Source organism: Staurois parvus, unplaced genomic scaffold (assembly GCF_062004578.1).
Source record: "Staurois parvus isolate SC_StPar_1 unplaced genomic scaffold, SC_StPar_1.0 ptg001045l, whole genome shotgun sequence".
NCBI lineage: Eukaryota > Metazoa > Chordata > Amphibia > Anura > Ranidae > Staurois > Staurois parvus.
Window position 1 is genome coordinate 4,481,225 of NW_028318841.1, and position 17,413 is coordinate 4,498,637.

General features: G+C 39.6%; 1 protein-coding gene across 6 annotated transcripts in view; it reads left to right on the forward strand.

Moving 5' to 3' along the window:
- Nucleotides 1–17,413, forward strand: part of KLHL13 (kelch like family member 13) — a 114,013-nt gene that overhangs the window by 23,423 nt on the left and 73,177 nt on the right. The window contains exons 1-2 of one of the 6 annotated variants that reach the window (XM_089657963.1): nucleotides 11,672–12,236; nucleotides 12,763–12,875. The exons of 2 other annotated variants lie outside the window; for them this stretch is intronic. In XM_089657963.1, the coding sequence (XP_089514089.1) occupies nucleotides 12,778–12,875 (98 nt within the window). In that variant the 5' untranslated portion in view covers nucleotides 11,672–12,236; nucleotides 12,763–12,777. Of the gene's footprint in view, nucleotides 1–11,671; nucleotides 12,241–12,499; nucleotides 12,876–17,413 lie in introns of those variants that run through there. 3 more of the 6 variants (XM_089657962.1, XM_089657964.1, XM_089657966.1) reach the window with 3 other exon arrangements.

Genomic DNA, 17,413 nt, shown 5'->3' on the forward strand with positions numbered 1-17,413 from the left:
ACAGGCCGCACGGCTTGTACAAGTGTGAACCAGGGCTTAATCATAGTGAAGCCCTTTTTGCAGGGACCTACCCTCCTTTAAATAAAAAAAAAAATAAAAAAGGGGAGAAAAAAAAGCACACCTGTACATCATGCACACCGGAATACATGTTAATGTACATTGACACACAAAAATGCCTGCAAATACTGTATGCGTTCTGATGTGAAGGTACAAATGGGCTTTCATATATCAATATTTATTTTTAACCACAAGCAAGTTATCTTGTGGTGGTGGTGGTTTTGTTTTTTGTTTTTTTCTTTTTCCTCTCAATGTTGAGTGGTTTAAATACAGTATATAAAAGTAGGTAGAATCCTCAACCATGTTCATAGATTCACTAGTGTGCTGTAGACATGATTTTTAGTTGATGAACGAGAACCTTTGTCACCTCCTAAAGCTGTCTAAACCATTTTGATTTCAAGAAGGTGTGCATTTTTTTTTCTTTTAGTCTCCATTTTCAACAGGCCTTGTATTTGTGTTGTATTGCACTTGGGGTGCCAAGGAATCTCTTAACACAAAGCTCAAAATCCAGTTCGTAGTAAATGTTACTCTGTTTGTATGGAAATCTGATAAAGGGCTCAGGTTCATATAGAGAAATACGTCTACATAAATTTAACACATTTACAAACCTGTAACAGAAATGGATAATTCTGTGTAAAAACTGAGAGAAAGGAACTGCAGCAAAATTCAGTTAGTATCTGTCCACTATCATGTTTGTTGAAGCCTTGTGTGTTAAGGTGTGTGTTTAACATTTTTCATCGGCAGTTTTATTTGCACAAGCTTGCTGATGCATTGAATGTGTTCAGTATTATTGGGACTTTCTTAATGGTTATCTGTTTCTGTTATTTGTTAGCGCTTGTCCTTTTGAAGCCAGGCAGTGTATTATTCTGTAATGTGTTCTTGTTTTCTTTGAGTCTTTGCTTTCAGGTTATGTCCTCTAGATGGTGCTGAAGCAATTATGTGCTATCCCAGTTATAGCTGGTTGCTGGTTTTCCTTTCAGGTCTTCTTTTTTTGTGTCTGCATAATAACATTTACTGGTGTTGACCATTGGGAATTAATTTTTTCAAATAGTCGTTGTGTGTGCGCATTACTTTTAATCTTAACACCTAATCCTGTACAATTAGAACTGATTTTTTGTGGCTAGGAATGCCATTCCTCTGAAAAGTGATCCATACTCGGATTGCTTTTTAGTGTATTTGACATGCAGTAAAGTGGTGTTATGCCCCTTCACTGTCTGTCTGTTTTTGCCTAAATTCAGCACCACCTTCCTGCAGCTATGGGCAATACACAAATTTGTGGGGTGGCCCTATTCACCTGGGCGGTATACTGCATGCCGCTGTCACATGACCCTGGCTGCTGCCTCTGCAGCTAAAGGGGGTGCAGTTGGGGCGGGGGGGTGTTAAAAAAAAAAAAAAAAAAAGGTGGCTAAACAGTGTGGTTTTACCATCATCGAACCTCATTTGTGAATAAGCCCTTGGTTCACATCTGTGAAGTTGGCTGTAGGGCAGCCCATTCATGTCAGTCAGCTACCCTACTCGGATACACAGGGAAAGAAGTCCCCAGGCCTTTTTTAAACTCTCATCACTCCAATTTGGTGCGCACTAAAATATGCTGCGTTTGCCAATGCCTGGGGGTACTGTTAGGAGTTAATGGCACCCCTGCACGTCTGTTTAAGAGCAGCATGTTTGTCTGCATGTATGTTTTATATATAGCATACAAATTCAGTAAATGTATTTAGCATGTAATAATGGATATCCCCCCCAATCTGTGTTTTTTGTGTGTGTGTTTTTTTTTTTCTTTGTTTAAATTTACAGCACCTCAATTCACTTTACTCAGAAGGCTCAGGTGTATGAGAAAATGCAGTTGTGGCTTTCTCGTGGCCCATAAACGGCTCATAAATAAAGCTGGCCTAGCAACTGAAACTTTCCATAGATTTGGTCACTTAAGGGAGAAGTGTGGAATTGAAAAAAAATAAACATGCATACTCGTCTAGATGGCTGCTGCATCAATCTGATGTGGCAAATCTCCCCCGCCAGCTCTAAGAACAAGAACTGAGAGATCACATGACTCCTGATTGCTCTGATCTCGGTCTTCACTGAGCAGGCACCGGTTCTCTGCTCTGCCCTTTCAGCAATCACTGTAGTGCTGGGCTGTGGATGGGACGGGAGCTGCTGGCTCAGATTCTCAGCAGCTCTTAGACCCTGAATCAACTGCTGGTGTAGGCATCTGGGCTGATCCCGACATTGTCAGGATCCCTGCTGAGCCTGGTCTGGCTTTGTGACGTCTGCTAACAACTGACTTTAGCCCACTGTCCTCTGAAGCTGGGCCACAGGAGTGGAGAAATAGGTGTACTCCTTTGACCCAGAAGAGAAGTCTTGTCAAATGTGCTTTGGCCATACTGTATTTCTTTTTTACATTGACCATAAATGTTACAACCTAACTGTACAATCAGTTTGTTTGCATTCAGCCAAGCCCTTGGATGACATATTGGACATATTTGTTGGTAGATCTAAAATCGATTGTTCCATCAGATTGTAAAGTGTGATGAGCCTAACATAGCAATATTTGCCAATCCCTATACCATCTGAGAGACCTTCTGCATTAGTAAATGTTGCTGATCTAATTGATCATATTAAGTGGTGTCTGACCTGCTTTAAGCCTCTTTATGTGCACTAATAATTGAGGATTGTGGGTATGTAAGGGATTTACCCAATAGAAACCGAAAATGGAAAACCCTACCTAAAAATTGGATCCTCCAGTTAATTCATAGTAAGCAATGGTTCCCATCCTAGATGACAAGCAAACACTACATGTGCCATATTTGTAACCTATCAGGCACGGATATTAGTCAATATAGACATATTTCATTATGAGTTGTAATAACTCAGATTTTTGTTACTCAGGATATCCTTTTGGAAGGGGTAGATGTTTGTTCTTTTCTGCAGGCAGACTGGGCAATGGGGAAACTACTGCCAAAATGATATGCATACAGTTATGTTGTAAACGTATTACTAATTAACAAACCAGATGCCTAGCTCTGAGTTACTGCTGCTTGAACATATTGTTGAACCTTGCAGAGTACATAACTGTGATGCACTTTAGCAATGATCTGAGTGCTGACTATACTGGGAATATGAGCAGAACACTATATTTGGATCTCATAGCTTTTGGGTCATGCAAATAAGCCAAATCTAGACCAGCCCCAAAATCCAGGTAGCTAGCGTGCCTAAACAATTAATTACAGCTTGTGTCGTCTTTTGGGAACCTTTTGATGCCAGTGAAAGTGCATTTTCCCTGGATTATTGCAGTTGCTTCTTCGAGGGAGCCATTAGCGTTTGAATTTCATTGTCGGTGTGTTAGTCGTTACCAACCTAAAGTAGAGCTATAGGCAAAACTGAATAGAGTAAGGGAGGATTACAACCCCCCTTTAACCGCTTCCATACCGGGCACTGTTACCCCCTTCCTGCCCAGGCTATTTGTCAGGTTTCAGCGCTCTCAAACTTTGAGTGACAATTGCGCGGTCATACAACCCTGTACCCAAACTAAAATTTTATCATTTTCTTCCCACAACTAGAGCTTTCTTTTGGTGGTATTTAATCAACACTGAGGTTTTTATTTTCTTACTAAATTAACAAAAAAAAACAAATTTTGAAAAAAAAAAACCCAGTTTTTCTTTGTTTCTGTTATAAAAGTTTGCAAATAAATAATTGTTCTTCATAAATTTAGGCCAAGATGTATTCTACTACATGTCTTTGGTGAAAATAACCCAAATTAGGATGTATTATTTAGTATGTAGGAAAGTTATAGAATTCACAAACTATGGGATATATCTGAATATTGATCAATCCTGAAGTACTGACGGCCAATCTAATTTCTTGAAGTCCAAGAATGTCAAAACAGTACAGATATCACCCAAATGACGACTTTTTGCAAAGTAGACAGTCCGACGTATTTCATAAGAGGCATGGTGAGTTTTTTGAAGTTGTAATTTTTTTGTCGTTTTTCGGAAAAGTACAAAAAAAAATTGTGAAATCAATTTTTTTCAATCTGTCACTAGTGCAGTACAGCGTCATCCATATAACTGGCATGGCGGTGATTAGGGACAGTGACTGGTGACAGTACGAAAACAAAAATCTATTTTTTTTTTTAATTTGTTTTATATTTTATTAATTTTTTTTTCTCTTTTTAAGATTTTTTTTCATATTTCACTATAACCAAAGTAGTATAATTCACCACAGTAACAGTGTATCAGTATTTTTTTTTTTACACAATTTGCTTATAGTGAAGAATTACTTTGCTATAAGCAAGCATTTACCTGAATGACATTGATTCATTCAGGGTGTGTTTTTGTGCTTAGCTGTGATTTGGCCACGGCTAATCACATGACACAGCTGGGCTGTGATTGGCCCAGCTTGTGCATATGATAGCTGTGACCATTCACAGCTAGACACACTAGTATACAATGGATGGCATGAAAGGAAGCTATTCATTGTATACAACTGTCATGTGACCTGCTGTGATTGGTCACAGCAGGTCACATGGTACTGGAAACGGGGCCAGTACACAGATCTGTCATCGTCCGTGTCCGAGGTACACGGCCGGTGACAGATTGCGCCGCTGCACGGCCATGCGGGCAGGCGCACTGCGCATGCCTGAAAGGACGCCATATGGCGTCCACCCGGAGGGACGAGGTGTTTTGTCGGCCGCCTTTGTGCTATTGGCCGGGTGGGAACCGGTTAAGGTTTATTTTTGCCATCTTTGTCCCATTGGGAAAATTTACCTTCTTCCTGTCCCTAACTGAACATGAAGTGAGAGGAAATCCCTGCAAATTAAGGGAATCCCTTGGGACCCCCAGGTCATCAGAACTTATGTCCCCATTGGAAGATTTCCCATTTAGTACTTTTCTGGAGACAACCCAAAATTTGGGATTTTCTTTTATTTTCAATAATAATGGTACACAGGCCAAATAGAGAGGGTGAATCATCTTAACGGAGGCACTGACAGGAGTTCTAATCCATCTCCACTCTGTCCAAAACGTAAAAAAAAAAAAAAATTATTTTTGTAATAGGTTTAATTCATTTCATTGCACCTCATTTAGTATTACCAAATCATATATTTTTTAGTATGTAAAAAAAAACCCTTCTAGTGTGGGCATGGATAAAGGCTTGTCCCTCAATAGCCTACAATTTAGCAAAGGTCACATTCTCCCTAGCTGCTGAGGATATGGGTTTGTTTCTCCAGTGAGATCCTGTCTAATAAACTTTGTAAGGGTAGGGAAGTACAGTTGTGTCCAAAATTATTCAACCCCCACTGAAATTGAGTGTTTTGGCCAGTTTGACATTGCTTTTGATCATTCAGTCATCTTGCTTACATTTACATTAAAGAGGCACTTGTAGGTCAGACAAATATAACATAACAGTTATAATGAAATAACCACAAATGTCTTTTCTGTGCTCACAGCATTATCAGTTTTATTCAACCCCCAAGTGACATTCAATCTTAGTACTTAGTACAGCATCCTTTTACAGTTATAACAGCTTTTAAACGTGAAGCATAGCTTGACACAAGTGTCTTGCAGCGATCTACGGGTATCTTCGCCCATTCTTCATGGGCAAAGGCCTCCAGTTCAGTCACATTCTTAGGCTTGCGCACTGCAACTGCTTTCTTTAAGTCCCACCAGAGGTTCTCAATCGGATTTAAGTCTGGTGACTGCGATGGCCACTCCAAAATGTTCCAGCCTTTCCTCTGCAACCATGCTCTAGTGGACTTGGAGGTATGCTTGGGATCATTGTCCTGTTGAAAGGTCCAACGTCTCCCAAGCCTCAGGTGTGTGACGGACTGCATCACGTTTCCATCCAATATCTCCTGGTACTGAAGAGAATTCATGGTACCTTGCACACGCTGAAGCTTCCCTGTACCTGCAGAAGCAAAACAGCCCCAAAGCATGATTGACCCTCCACCATGCTTCACAGTAGGCAAGGTGTTCTTTTCATCATAGGCCTTGTTCTTCCTCCTCCAAACATAGCGTTGATCCATGGGCCCAAACAGTTCTAATTTTGTTTCATCAGTCCACAGAACACTATCCCACAACTTTTGTGGTTTGTCCACATGGCTTTTGGCATACTGCAGTCGACTCTTCTTATTCTTTGGAGACAGCAAGGGGGTACGCCTGGGAGTTCTGGCACGGAGGCCTTCATTACGCAGTGTGCGTCTTATTGTCTGGGCTGAAACTTCTGTACCCACATCTGACAAATCTTTTCTCAGTTCCTCAGCAGTCACACGGGGACTTCTCTCCACTCTACGCTTCAGGTAGCGCACAGCAGTCGAAGTCAGCATCTTCTTTCTGCCACGACCAGGTAGCGTTTCAACAGTGCCCTTTGCCTTGAATTTGCGAATGATGCTTCCTAAGGTGTCTCTTGGTATGTTTAACATCTTTGCAATCTTCTTATAGCCATTGCCCTTCCTGTGAAGAGAAATCACCTCTTCTCTTGTCTTCCTGGACCATTCTCTTGCCTTCACCATGTTTGTAACCACACCAGTAAATGTCTAGAAGGAGCTGAGTATCACAGTCATTTTAAAGCTGCCTAATTGGTGCTTATTATGCTTGATTGCTGCTCGGTGACATCCACAGGTGTTTTCAATACCTGATGGAAAGCACCTGTATGAACCTCTGTTCTTCAGAGTGGTAGTCTTTAAGGGGTTGAATAATTGTGGCAATGAAGAAACCACATAAGAACCATTTACTACTGTATTACATAAACAATTGATGTCATTTTAGTTGCATTTGGGTAGTTACAACGTCCTTGTAGGATTTGATTCTGAATACAATTCCAAATGTACACTATAGTCCCTAAACCCCTTTACAGCATTGGGGGTTGAATAATTTTGGACACAACTGTATCAGCGGTGCTCAGGAAGCAGTGTCTACATTTGTAATTTTCAAATGTAGCTGCCACTGTGTACTTATAATATAACAGAAGTTAAAGCGGTATTAAACCCATATCCAAAGATGTAATATATTGCAGCCTACCAACCATTAGATATGGTGGCTGCATTCATTTTTCTTTTTTAGGTTTACTTTTTTCCTCTGTTTTCACCTAGTGATCTGGCCAGTAACACACCTTTTGTATTCGAGTGCCCCACTCTGGAGGAATGAGCACAAGGGGACACCTGTTGGATAGCAGCATTTTCAGTTGGGGGGGGGGGGGGGTGAGAGGTGTTAGATGTACTAGCAGATTTAGATACACTAATAATTAAAGCCAAATTCCAGTTCAACACTCCACTTCATCTTTATAATCAGATACAGCAAACAGTTTTTTTTTTTTTCATTCTCTTTGTCATTGGTCAGTATTAAATGGTTTGTTTCACCCTGTAAACTGATACGGTGGATATAAAGTCTACACACCCCTGTTAAAATGTCAGGTTTCTGTGATGCAAAAAAATGAGACAAAGATAAATCATTTCAGAACTTTTTCCACCTTTTTAATGTGACCTATAAACTGTACAACTCAGTTGAACAACAAACAAATCTTTTAGGTGAAGGGAAGTAAAAATGCAACCATATTATTTTAGTTTTTTTTTTTATAAGTGTACACACCTTTAAACTAATACTTTTTGTTGAAGCACCTTTTGATTTGATTCCAGCACTCAGTCTTTTTGGGTATGAGTCTATCAGCATGGAACATCTTGACTTGGCAATATTTGCCCACTCTTCCTTGCAAAAACACTCCAAATCTGTCAGATTGCGAGGGCATCTCTTGTGCACAGCCCTCTTCAGATAACCCCACAGATTTTCGTTCAGATTCGGGTCTGGGCTCTGGCTGAGCCATTCCAAAATGTAATCTTCTAATGAAGCCATTCCTTTGTTGGAAGTATGCTTTGGGTTGTTGTCATGCTGAAAGATGAAGTTCCTCTTCATGTTCAGCTTTCTAGCAGAAGCCTGAAGGGTTTGTGCCAATATTGACTGGTATTTGGAACTGTTCATAATTCCCTCTACCTTGACTAAGGCCCCAGTTCCAGCTAAAGAAAAACAGCCCCAAAGCATGATGCTGCCACCACCATGCTTCACTGTGGGTATGGTGTTCTTTTGGTGATGTGTAGTGTTGTTTTTGTGCCAAACATATCTTTTGGAATTATGGCCTGAAAGTTCAACCTTGGTTTCGTCCGACCATAACACATTTTCCCACATGCTTTTAGGAGACTTCAGATGTGTTTTTGCAAAATTTAGCCAGGCTTGAATGCTTTTCTTCGTAAGAAAAGGCTTTTGTCTTTCCACTCTTCCCCATAGCCCAGACATATGAAGAGTACGAGAGATTGTTATCACATGTACCACACAGCCAGTACTTTTCCAGATATGCCTGCAGCTCCTTTAATGTAGGCCTCTTGGCAGCCTCCCAGACCAGTTTTCTAATATTCTTTTCATCAATTTTGGAGGGACGTCCAGTTCTTGGTAATGTCACTGTTGCGCCATATTTTCTCTACTTGATGATGACGGTCTTCACTGTGTTCCATGGTATATCTAATGCTTTGGAAATTCTTTTGTACCCTTCTAATGACCTCTTTTAACAATGAGATCCTGCTGATGCTTTGTAATCTCTCTGTGGACGATGGCTTTTGCTGTAGGATGTGACCAAGAAAATGTCAAGAAAGACCTACTAGAACAGCTGAACTTTATTTGAGGTTAATCAGAGGCACTTTAACTGCTTGTCGACCACTCTATAGCAGAAATACTGCTACAGGGCGGCAGCGGTGTGCAAAATCACGTGTGTGTATATATTCATGATTTTGCATTAATGAGTAGGGGGCATTCGCGGCCGTGGCTGTCAATCACTGGGCCCCGGCTGGTAATTACTTGCCGGCGCCCAGTGATTTCCGAGGATCGGGAAGGAGGACTGTTTTATTTACGAACAGTCCTCCTCTCTGTCAGCTCGAGCATATTGCTGTGGATGGCTGTGCACAGCACAGCCATCCACAGCAGTGTGATTACAGTGAATCGCACTCATTCTGCCCCCTAGTTAAACACTCCCAGACCACAGTTAACCCTTTGATCGCCCCTCACGTTAACTCCTTCCTGCCCAGTGCCATTAGTAGCTTTTTTTAGCACTGATCACTGTATTGGTATCACCAAGTCAGTTCCCCCCAGTGTCAGAATGTCCACCCCAGTCCCGCTATAAGTCGCTGATCATTACTAGTAAAAATGACCAAAAAAAAAAAATCCCAGTATATATACTGCCATTTGTAAACGCTATAACTTTTACACAAACCAATTAATTTATACGTATTGGGATTTTTTTCTTTACAAAGACATGTAGCAGAATAGATTTTGGTGTAAATTTATGATGAAATTAGATTTTTAAAATTTTTTTTTACTGGACACGTTTAACCACCTTAAAGCAAGGTGGTTCTCTCGTTCTGAGAGGACGTCATATGATGTCCTCCCATTCTAACTGCGCATGTGCGGCTCAGGGAGCGATCGGCGGTCGCTGTGTCCCTCGGACACAGCGGATCACCGATCATGGAAAGATGTGGGCTCGGTCATGTGATCAGCTGATCACAGCTGATCACATGTAAACAGGGAAATGCCAGTTATCGGCATTTCTCTCAGCTCGAGAGGAGAGCCGGTAATCGGCTTTCCGCGGAGGGGACATGTACACTGATCATCAGGGCACTGATGATCAGTGTAGCCCCGGCAGTGCCATCTGTCAGTGCCTCGTGCCAGTGCCCGTCAGTGCCACATATCAGTACCTACCAGTGCACATCAATGCCACATATCAGTGCCCATCTGAGCTGCCTTTCAGTGTCATCCATCAGTGCCAGTCAGTGCCACCCATCAGTGTCACCCATCAGTGCCAGTCAGTGCTGCCTGTCAGTGCCGCCTAACAGTGCCAGTCAGTGCTGCCTAACAGTGCTGCCTATCAGTGGCTTGTATCAGTGCAGCCTATCAGTGCCCATCAGTGCAGCCTCATTAGCGCACATCCGTGAAGGAGAAAAATCACTTATTTACCAAATTTTTTAACAAACTAAGAAAAAAACATTTTTTAAAAAAAATTTTCAGTGGTTTTTGGTTTAAGAAAAAATAAAAAACCCAGAGGTGATTAAATACCACCAAAATAAAGCTCTATCTGTCCCAAAAAAAGATAAAATTTCATATGGGTACAGTGTTGCATGACCGTGCAATTGTCATTCAAAGTGTGACAGCGCTGAAAACTGGAAATTGGCCAGGGCAGGAAGGGGGTATAAGTGCCCTGTAGGCTTGTGGTTAATTGCAAACATATTGTTTTTTTCCTCTTTTTCTTTTTATAGCGCAAAAAAAAAATTCACAGGCGATCAAATATCACCAAAAGGACGTAAATTTAATCTGGGTGCAGTGTTGCATGACCACGCAAATTGTCAGTTAAAGTAACGCAGCAGCGTAACACAAAAAGTGGCCTGGTTAGGAAGGGGGGTAAATCCCCAGGGGGGCAAGTGGTTGAAATGACAGCAGGTGTGTACTGACTCCTATTTAACATGATATTGAATGTGATTGCTTAAATGTAAACACAGCTACATTGCCAGTTATAATAGGGTGTGCACACTTATGCAACCACATTATTTTAGTTTGTTTACTCCCCCCCAATTAAAGGTGGAAAAAGTTCTGCAGTGGTGTCTTTGTCTAATTTTTTTACATCACAGAAACCTGACATTTTGACGGGTGTGTAGACTTTTTATATCCCCTGTACGTCTGGAAGATAACTTGTTCTGTTTAAAAATAACTTGCTGGCCTGATCACCAAATGAAAATAGAAGAAAGCCTAAAAAAGGAAACTACTGCAGTTACAACAACATTTAAGAATTGCTAAGCTGCAGTATAATACATGTTTGCTTTTGGGTTTAATAACACTTCAATATAATAACCCACACACTGCATCAACATTAAACTTTTTGACATGTATAGCTGAAAAAAAAAACTACAGTTACTTAAGTCTGTTAAAGCAACTTTAAATGAATCCCTCCCATCCTCTAAAGCCAAGGAAGCTGCCATCTTAGTCTCTGTTTGATTTGCAGTTGTCCTGATTCTGCACTTGTGATCAGTTATGATACCAGCCATTTAATTTTGACAGTGTGGTTGAGAACAGAAGCAACTCTGACACTTCTAATTCATGGCATTAATATTATGACATACCTTTTGGGATTGTTAAAAGGAAAACTAGCCATTTTCTTTTTGTAGGATATAATAATATGATCACATGAATATTACTGCCAATCAGACGTTTCCACGAAAATATGTAATCCTTGTGCTCGTTCAGATTGTATAATAACACAATAATGTTTTATTTTTATTAAAAGCAAAGGTTGCTAATGGAAACAGTGATAATTCCTGGTTTAAAGAGCTTAAAGTCTAAGCTCTTAACTGATTAAAATATAATTAATAACAAAGTTGTGTATATGCAGATATCCCATAAATCTGTTTCTGGCAATATTATTGCAAACCCCCCCTACTTTTATGGTGCTGCATTATCCCAGTGAAGGGCGGCTATTGTTGGAAGTGTGGTGCTCTTTTATTTGCTGATTAGCTATTGCACACCGTCCCTTTGTAATGAAGTGCCTGAATTGCTGTTTATCTGCTGCTCTCAGTCTGAGATCTTCTTGTCAGTCAGCAGCCTCTGGAGGTCAGCAAACAGAGCATAGAGCTGCAGAGTGGCCCCAGATGGACACCTGCATGCCTGGCTTCCCTGTCAGTACTTTAGGCAATTTGTGATCTGTTCAGGGGGAGGGGTGAGCATTGAATTAGATTGTTGATAACGTCCCTACAAGGACTGCTATTAAGAGCACGCTTCTCTGCTGCAGAAGACACAGATATCCCTGAATCCACAGCATGTTAGCCGTACAAGATTTTCCTTTTCCAGAATGTGGCAAAAGACTAGGGAAATGAGAGCCATCAGCACAGCCAGACGTTCTGCAGAAATGTGCAGCACTTCATCTATGAAATTTTGCATCCCAGTGAAGGATTAAAAGGACCGATCATTTTTTTTTTCTCTCCCCCCTTCATAATGGCACTCTTGCATTGTTTGACCAGAGCTTGCTCCCGAGGAAGACAGGCTGCTGAATTTAGCCACTGATCACTCGCAAGCCCTGGCCTAAGGCTATGCTGAGATTTATATCCCATTTGTATTGTTGCAGCTCAAAGGAAGAATGTTCAGAGGATGACAAGTGTATTCTGAGTAGGTATGTTTTATTTTATGCAAATCCACTTCTCCCTCCCTCTGTACTGGATAGAAATCAAGCTTTTAGTACGTTAGGTTCCTGATTAAAGTGCTGCAGTGTCCTTAGCAGAATTCCATTAGAATCAAGAGTTTATTTGCATCTGATATCATTTTTACATGCTCGAAATCTAGCTGCATTGGACTGCTTTGTGCAGTGCAGTTTTTACTTTTTTTTTTTTTTTTTTTTTTTCTTCCTCCCCTCTCCCTACAATCCACTGCAGTCAACGCATCCCTAACGAGGTGGCACTATTGTTGAGGTAGAACGATAGACTCATCATATCGCTTTAGGGGACAGGAGGATTTAAAAAGCGATGCCTGGCAACCCTATTTTACAGATTGGAAGCATCGGTTTGAGGGCATTGGCAATCATTTGCTTGTGTGCAGAGCAGCAGCAGAAGCAGCATCCACTGCGATGTCAGTAGTGTGTGGGATGGAAGTCCTAGTCGGTAGTCTGTTATGGAAACGCTGTTTACTGTTATTGTAGTACCGTGGTGACAACATGCCATTGAAATGGAAAACCAGCTCTCCTGCTATCTGGAAATTCCCTGTTCCTGTGCTTAAAACATCCAGGTCATCGCTACTATCTCCAGCATACATGTAAGTGAGAGACATGAGCAATCTAAGGTGGGCTTTCATTCAAAGGAATACCCTCTGCTAAGATGAACCACCAGCATTTCGTTTGAGAAAGTTGTAACAATTGATGATAAAACTTTGCATATTAAACCTTTTTTTTCAATCAGATTTGAGCTAATTTTAATATCTTTACAATGATTTAAAAAAAAAAAAATCAAACTTATCATTTGCTGACTTTGTCGGGTATTCTGCTTTGGAAAAAGGTCCACCCTTAATATTAGTGGTCTTTGTAAGTTTCCCTAATCAACAACCTTTGGTGTTTCAGTATGTGTAAGGTGAACAACTATCCTCAATATATATGCTGGTTTTTGGCAAGAATTACCTCCCAGTGTTTGACCAATGATGTGTCCTAGCTTGTATACCATGCCAATAAACCTTCATAAATCATGGTTTCTCATGATTTATAAGATGTGACCAGGTTGGTTGCTCCTATTCCCCTCTTTTCAAAATGTGTGCAATGCAAAGCATGTTTATGTATGTATTTGATACATTTTAATTTTGTTATTTCTGGTTCTTGTCTGCACCCAGTGTATCTACTTAACAGCTGTATGTCTTTTATAATTTATGAACTGTCTCTGAAACTAATTTGTCAACATCTTGGTTTTATAATATTTTAACAGTTTCTGCGAGAGTTAACATCAAACTTTTTTATATTTAAGTTAAATACTCAGACAATGACAAAGATGTAGTTTAATATAAAATGGGATTGAATTTTTTGGGCTTTGGGGCTCTTTCTCAATCTCCTGCATATATTTCACCCTTCAACATAGACTTCCTGAATTGGCTCAGTATAGATTCTTTAAAATGGGCCCTCGTGTTACAGATCACCCTTTTCGCTTTGAAACACCAAGCTGCCAGATTGATAGGTACAAGTCTAATTTAGCTCTTCTTAATGTCCATTGTTTCTATGTGTCCACCAGTTTTTTAAGACCTGTATTGCGATTTTATAATACCCACTTCTTCTGTCTTTACATCAAGTACAATCATCAAGGGCTCTGAAATTGTTATGGCAACAGAAGAATCTGAATGCAGGTGCTGCCTTATCTCTGTTAAATAGGGGTTAACAGGGATGCTGCAGACAAAGGTTTCATTGTATACTACAGCACTGAAAAGGTCTCTTTGTCACCTTGATACTGCTGTTGTGCTGTGGTGTACATCAAAGATGAAGTCTATAAGCAAATCTCAGGAATTGCTTATCAAATGCATTGTTTAACCGTGGGATGTTTTTTCTGGTTTAAAGTATAAAATTCGGGATTTAAAAATCATTTCTAAAAATTGCATTTTTCTTCTTGCACCATAGACACAACCTAGGTAATATCTTGTGATTGTCTTGGTGACAACTTTTGTATGTGAACTAATGCTCAGATGGATTATGTAAATGTTTTTGAGACACTTCTCAAGTTGGTGATTTATGTATCTGTGGACAGTGACCACAATTAGGAAGTGGTACAGTGTAGTTTGCAAATGCTGAAAACTCTTTTAATAGGGTTGAACAATCCCCAGAAGCCAAATAATCAGTCATCCTAATAATTGCTTTTGGCATATAACTTGTTTGATCTTGTTCCATTATCAGTTGAAGAGCCTGTTCCCTGGGTCCTTGCAAGTGATTGCTGTCTTCTGCATTGAACTGACTTCCTCTTGAATTCTGCAATATTTTGTCCACCCTTATTCTAAAGCTGGCCAAATACCAGTAGAATTTTTGTTGTGAAATTTAGAAGGATGGGAAATTTTTCTTGTTTCTTAGAGTCTGGAAAATTCTTACTTTTTGTAATGCGAATGTGCTAGGAAAAGTTTAATCCGGAATTAGACTTGAACTTTCATTGTCATGAAGATTTTTGAGAAATATTCTGTTATTAAAAATCTGTAGTCCTTTAGTAGTATCTAAGTATTTTTTGGATTTGTGATTAGTTGTAATCAGAATCCATTAAAAAAAAAAAAGTCTATCATTATTAAGTAATGGAGTGTAAATGTTTTTCTAATACCTTCCATGTCATTCTTTAGCTTGTAAATAATTGCTTTTTAATTTTCTATATGTATTGTACCCTGCTTCATGTACAAACGTCAAAAAAATCAACTTGATTTAAATTGACAAAATAGCCGATCTTGACTATTTTGTCACAGAGCTGTGTGTTCTTAAGGCCTCTATTTATGTAAAAATTGATGACGCTTATTAGCCTAATATTTACTAGTGAGCACAATTATCTTTATTGAATCAGAATTTAAGACCAGGATTTTATGTTCAAGGACCTAGTGACACATGTCTGTCGGTTGTACTTTTTTTGTAATTACAATTGGTTTAGAACAATAATCCAGTATTTGATCTCTAATTTTTTTTTTTCTTCAGGCTGCCTCCATTAGTCATTTGTAATACTCTCATAAGAATGCAAGTGTTTTTGGTGTGTAGATTGCCCATGACCTAATTTTTTTCATGAGAAGAAGCAGCCTAAGGCCATGCACATTGTTTTTTCCCCTGGCCTTGTTATGACCCATTTATGCCTTCTTTCAATTGTTCTATGTTCCTTGCTGAGGGACACATACTTTCCTTATAACAAGTTATCCTATAGTTTATCCTATCCTTGTAGAGAATATTACACTATAAATTATATAAAGAAATCTTTTCTATTTTTTTTTTAAATAGTCCACATATTAAACTCTGTAATCTGCCACCTGAGCTGCTGTATTTGTAAGTGGCTGGGTTTATGGTGAAATTTTCACTGTGCAGTTGTGTATGGGGGGTCACCATATTAGATGCTGGTCTAAACAAAAAATATACCATAGGATATTTGTGTTGTGTAAGACTTGTATGTTGATCTCTTTTGGTTTTCTGTTGAAATGGAGTGAGCCTTTTTTGTGGTCATAGGGCAGGAATGGGACTTTTCTGTTTCACAAGTTCATTACAGGAAGTAGTGCTTGAGTCACTTGGTGGAGATAGTCAGACCAATACTTAGAAAGATGCAGCCAGATGACTCATTTTTTAAACTATATTTCATGGAAGACAAAGGCTGGAACTAGCAGGAACTGTTTGAGATTTGAACTGTGTATGGGCAAGCTTAATGTACCAAGTTGATCGATCAATCAACTTGGGTACAACGAGCCTGCCAGATTTACTTGTGATTATTGCTAGCCGTAATCACTGTCTTTTCCTTGTGGGGACGGCTTCCTGTGATTGCAGGAAAGAAATCTGCAGCATCTATAGCCAGCCAGAGTGTTTTCTTGCCTTGAGGCTTCATTACCCAAAGGCTGGTCATGGTGCAAATTTCTTTCCTGCAACAACGAGTGATGTACAAACTCATTCATGGAAGTATACAACTAGGCTCAATCATTTAAAGGGAGTTCTGGATGGAGTCGTGTTAATGTGCAAAGGGTCTTTTCTACAAATGTGGGGAAACTAGCCACCTGCCCTCAATCTGATCAAGTGGGAAGGTGGTCTTCATGCTATGAACACCTGCTGGTCAACTAGGTAATGCTGAACATTTGAATACCAGCACTCAAAAATGCTTTGCTTTCTCTGGCATGTGTTGCAGTCTGGCCTTAACTCTTTAAAAAGCCACATAATTGGCACTGTGCATTCATAGAGCCAGGGGTTCTATTTGCTTACTTTTACCTTTACTTATCTGGAAGGAGGAAATCACTTTAAATAAATGTTTCCAATCTATATCACTGCTATTAGAAAAGGGGTTATGATAAGTAATCTTCTTTGTGGCCTCAAATGACCATGTTGCAGAAAGCATTCTGTTGATTAGGTGATGGCTCATGTGCATGGTAGGAGCATTTGCTCCCAAAGCCCACTGGGGGGAGGAGGAGGAATGTCCTCGTCAAATAAATGTCCACGGAAGCAAGGATTTGCATCTTGGTTCCCCAGAGTAACCACTCCACCTCTTTCATTGTATATTATAGCTTGAAGTAATAGTAATATTAGTTCCACCGCTTCTCTTCTTTTTTAGTTTCAATACTAGTCAGCAAGATTTAATGAAGAAGGTAGGGAAAGCTTTCTCTGTCCTTGCATGGCAAGGATAAAATATCAGATCACCGTATTAAGTCCTTTTTTAGGAGCTTCTTATTTTAAAACCACATCTTTCTTTTACATTGTCATTGTCATTCTTCTTAGAGGTACACATACGCATTAAATGACCAGAGCTGTTCTTTAATGCCTACCTGGCAAACATGGTATTGTAAGGCTAAGGAATGATTAACCTTGTAAAAGATATTCATTACATTACTTATTGCCGAAGACTTGTGCAGACTGAAAGTATCTGCTGTGGTTAATAGGAAATGTTCAAAGTTTGCTAGTTGCTATGTTTCTACAAAATAAGTCTCTTGATAATTGTGGATAAACTGCTATGGCAACAAGCAAAATTTTAAGGTTTTTCTGTATAAACACATGGACTACTTGAAACGACTCTGAAGACCAAAATGTAAATAACTTTTATTTCACTGTCTTGCTTTACTAAGTAATTTTACTAATTTAATAATTTAGCATGTCTAATGTCTAATTTTAATTA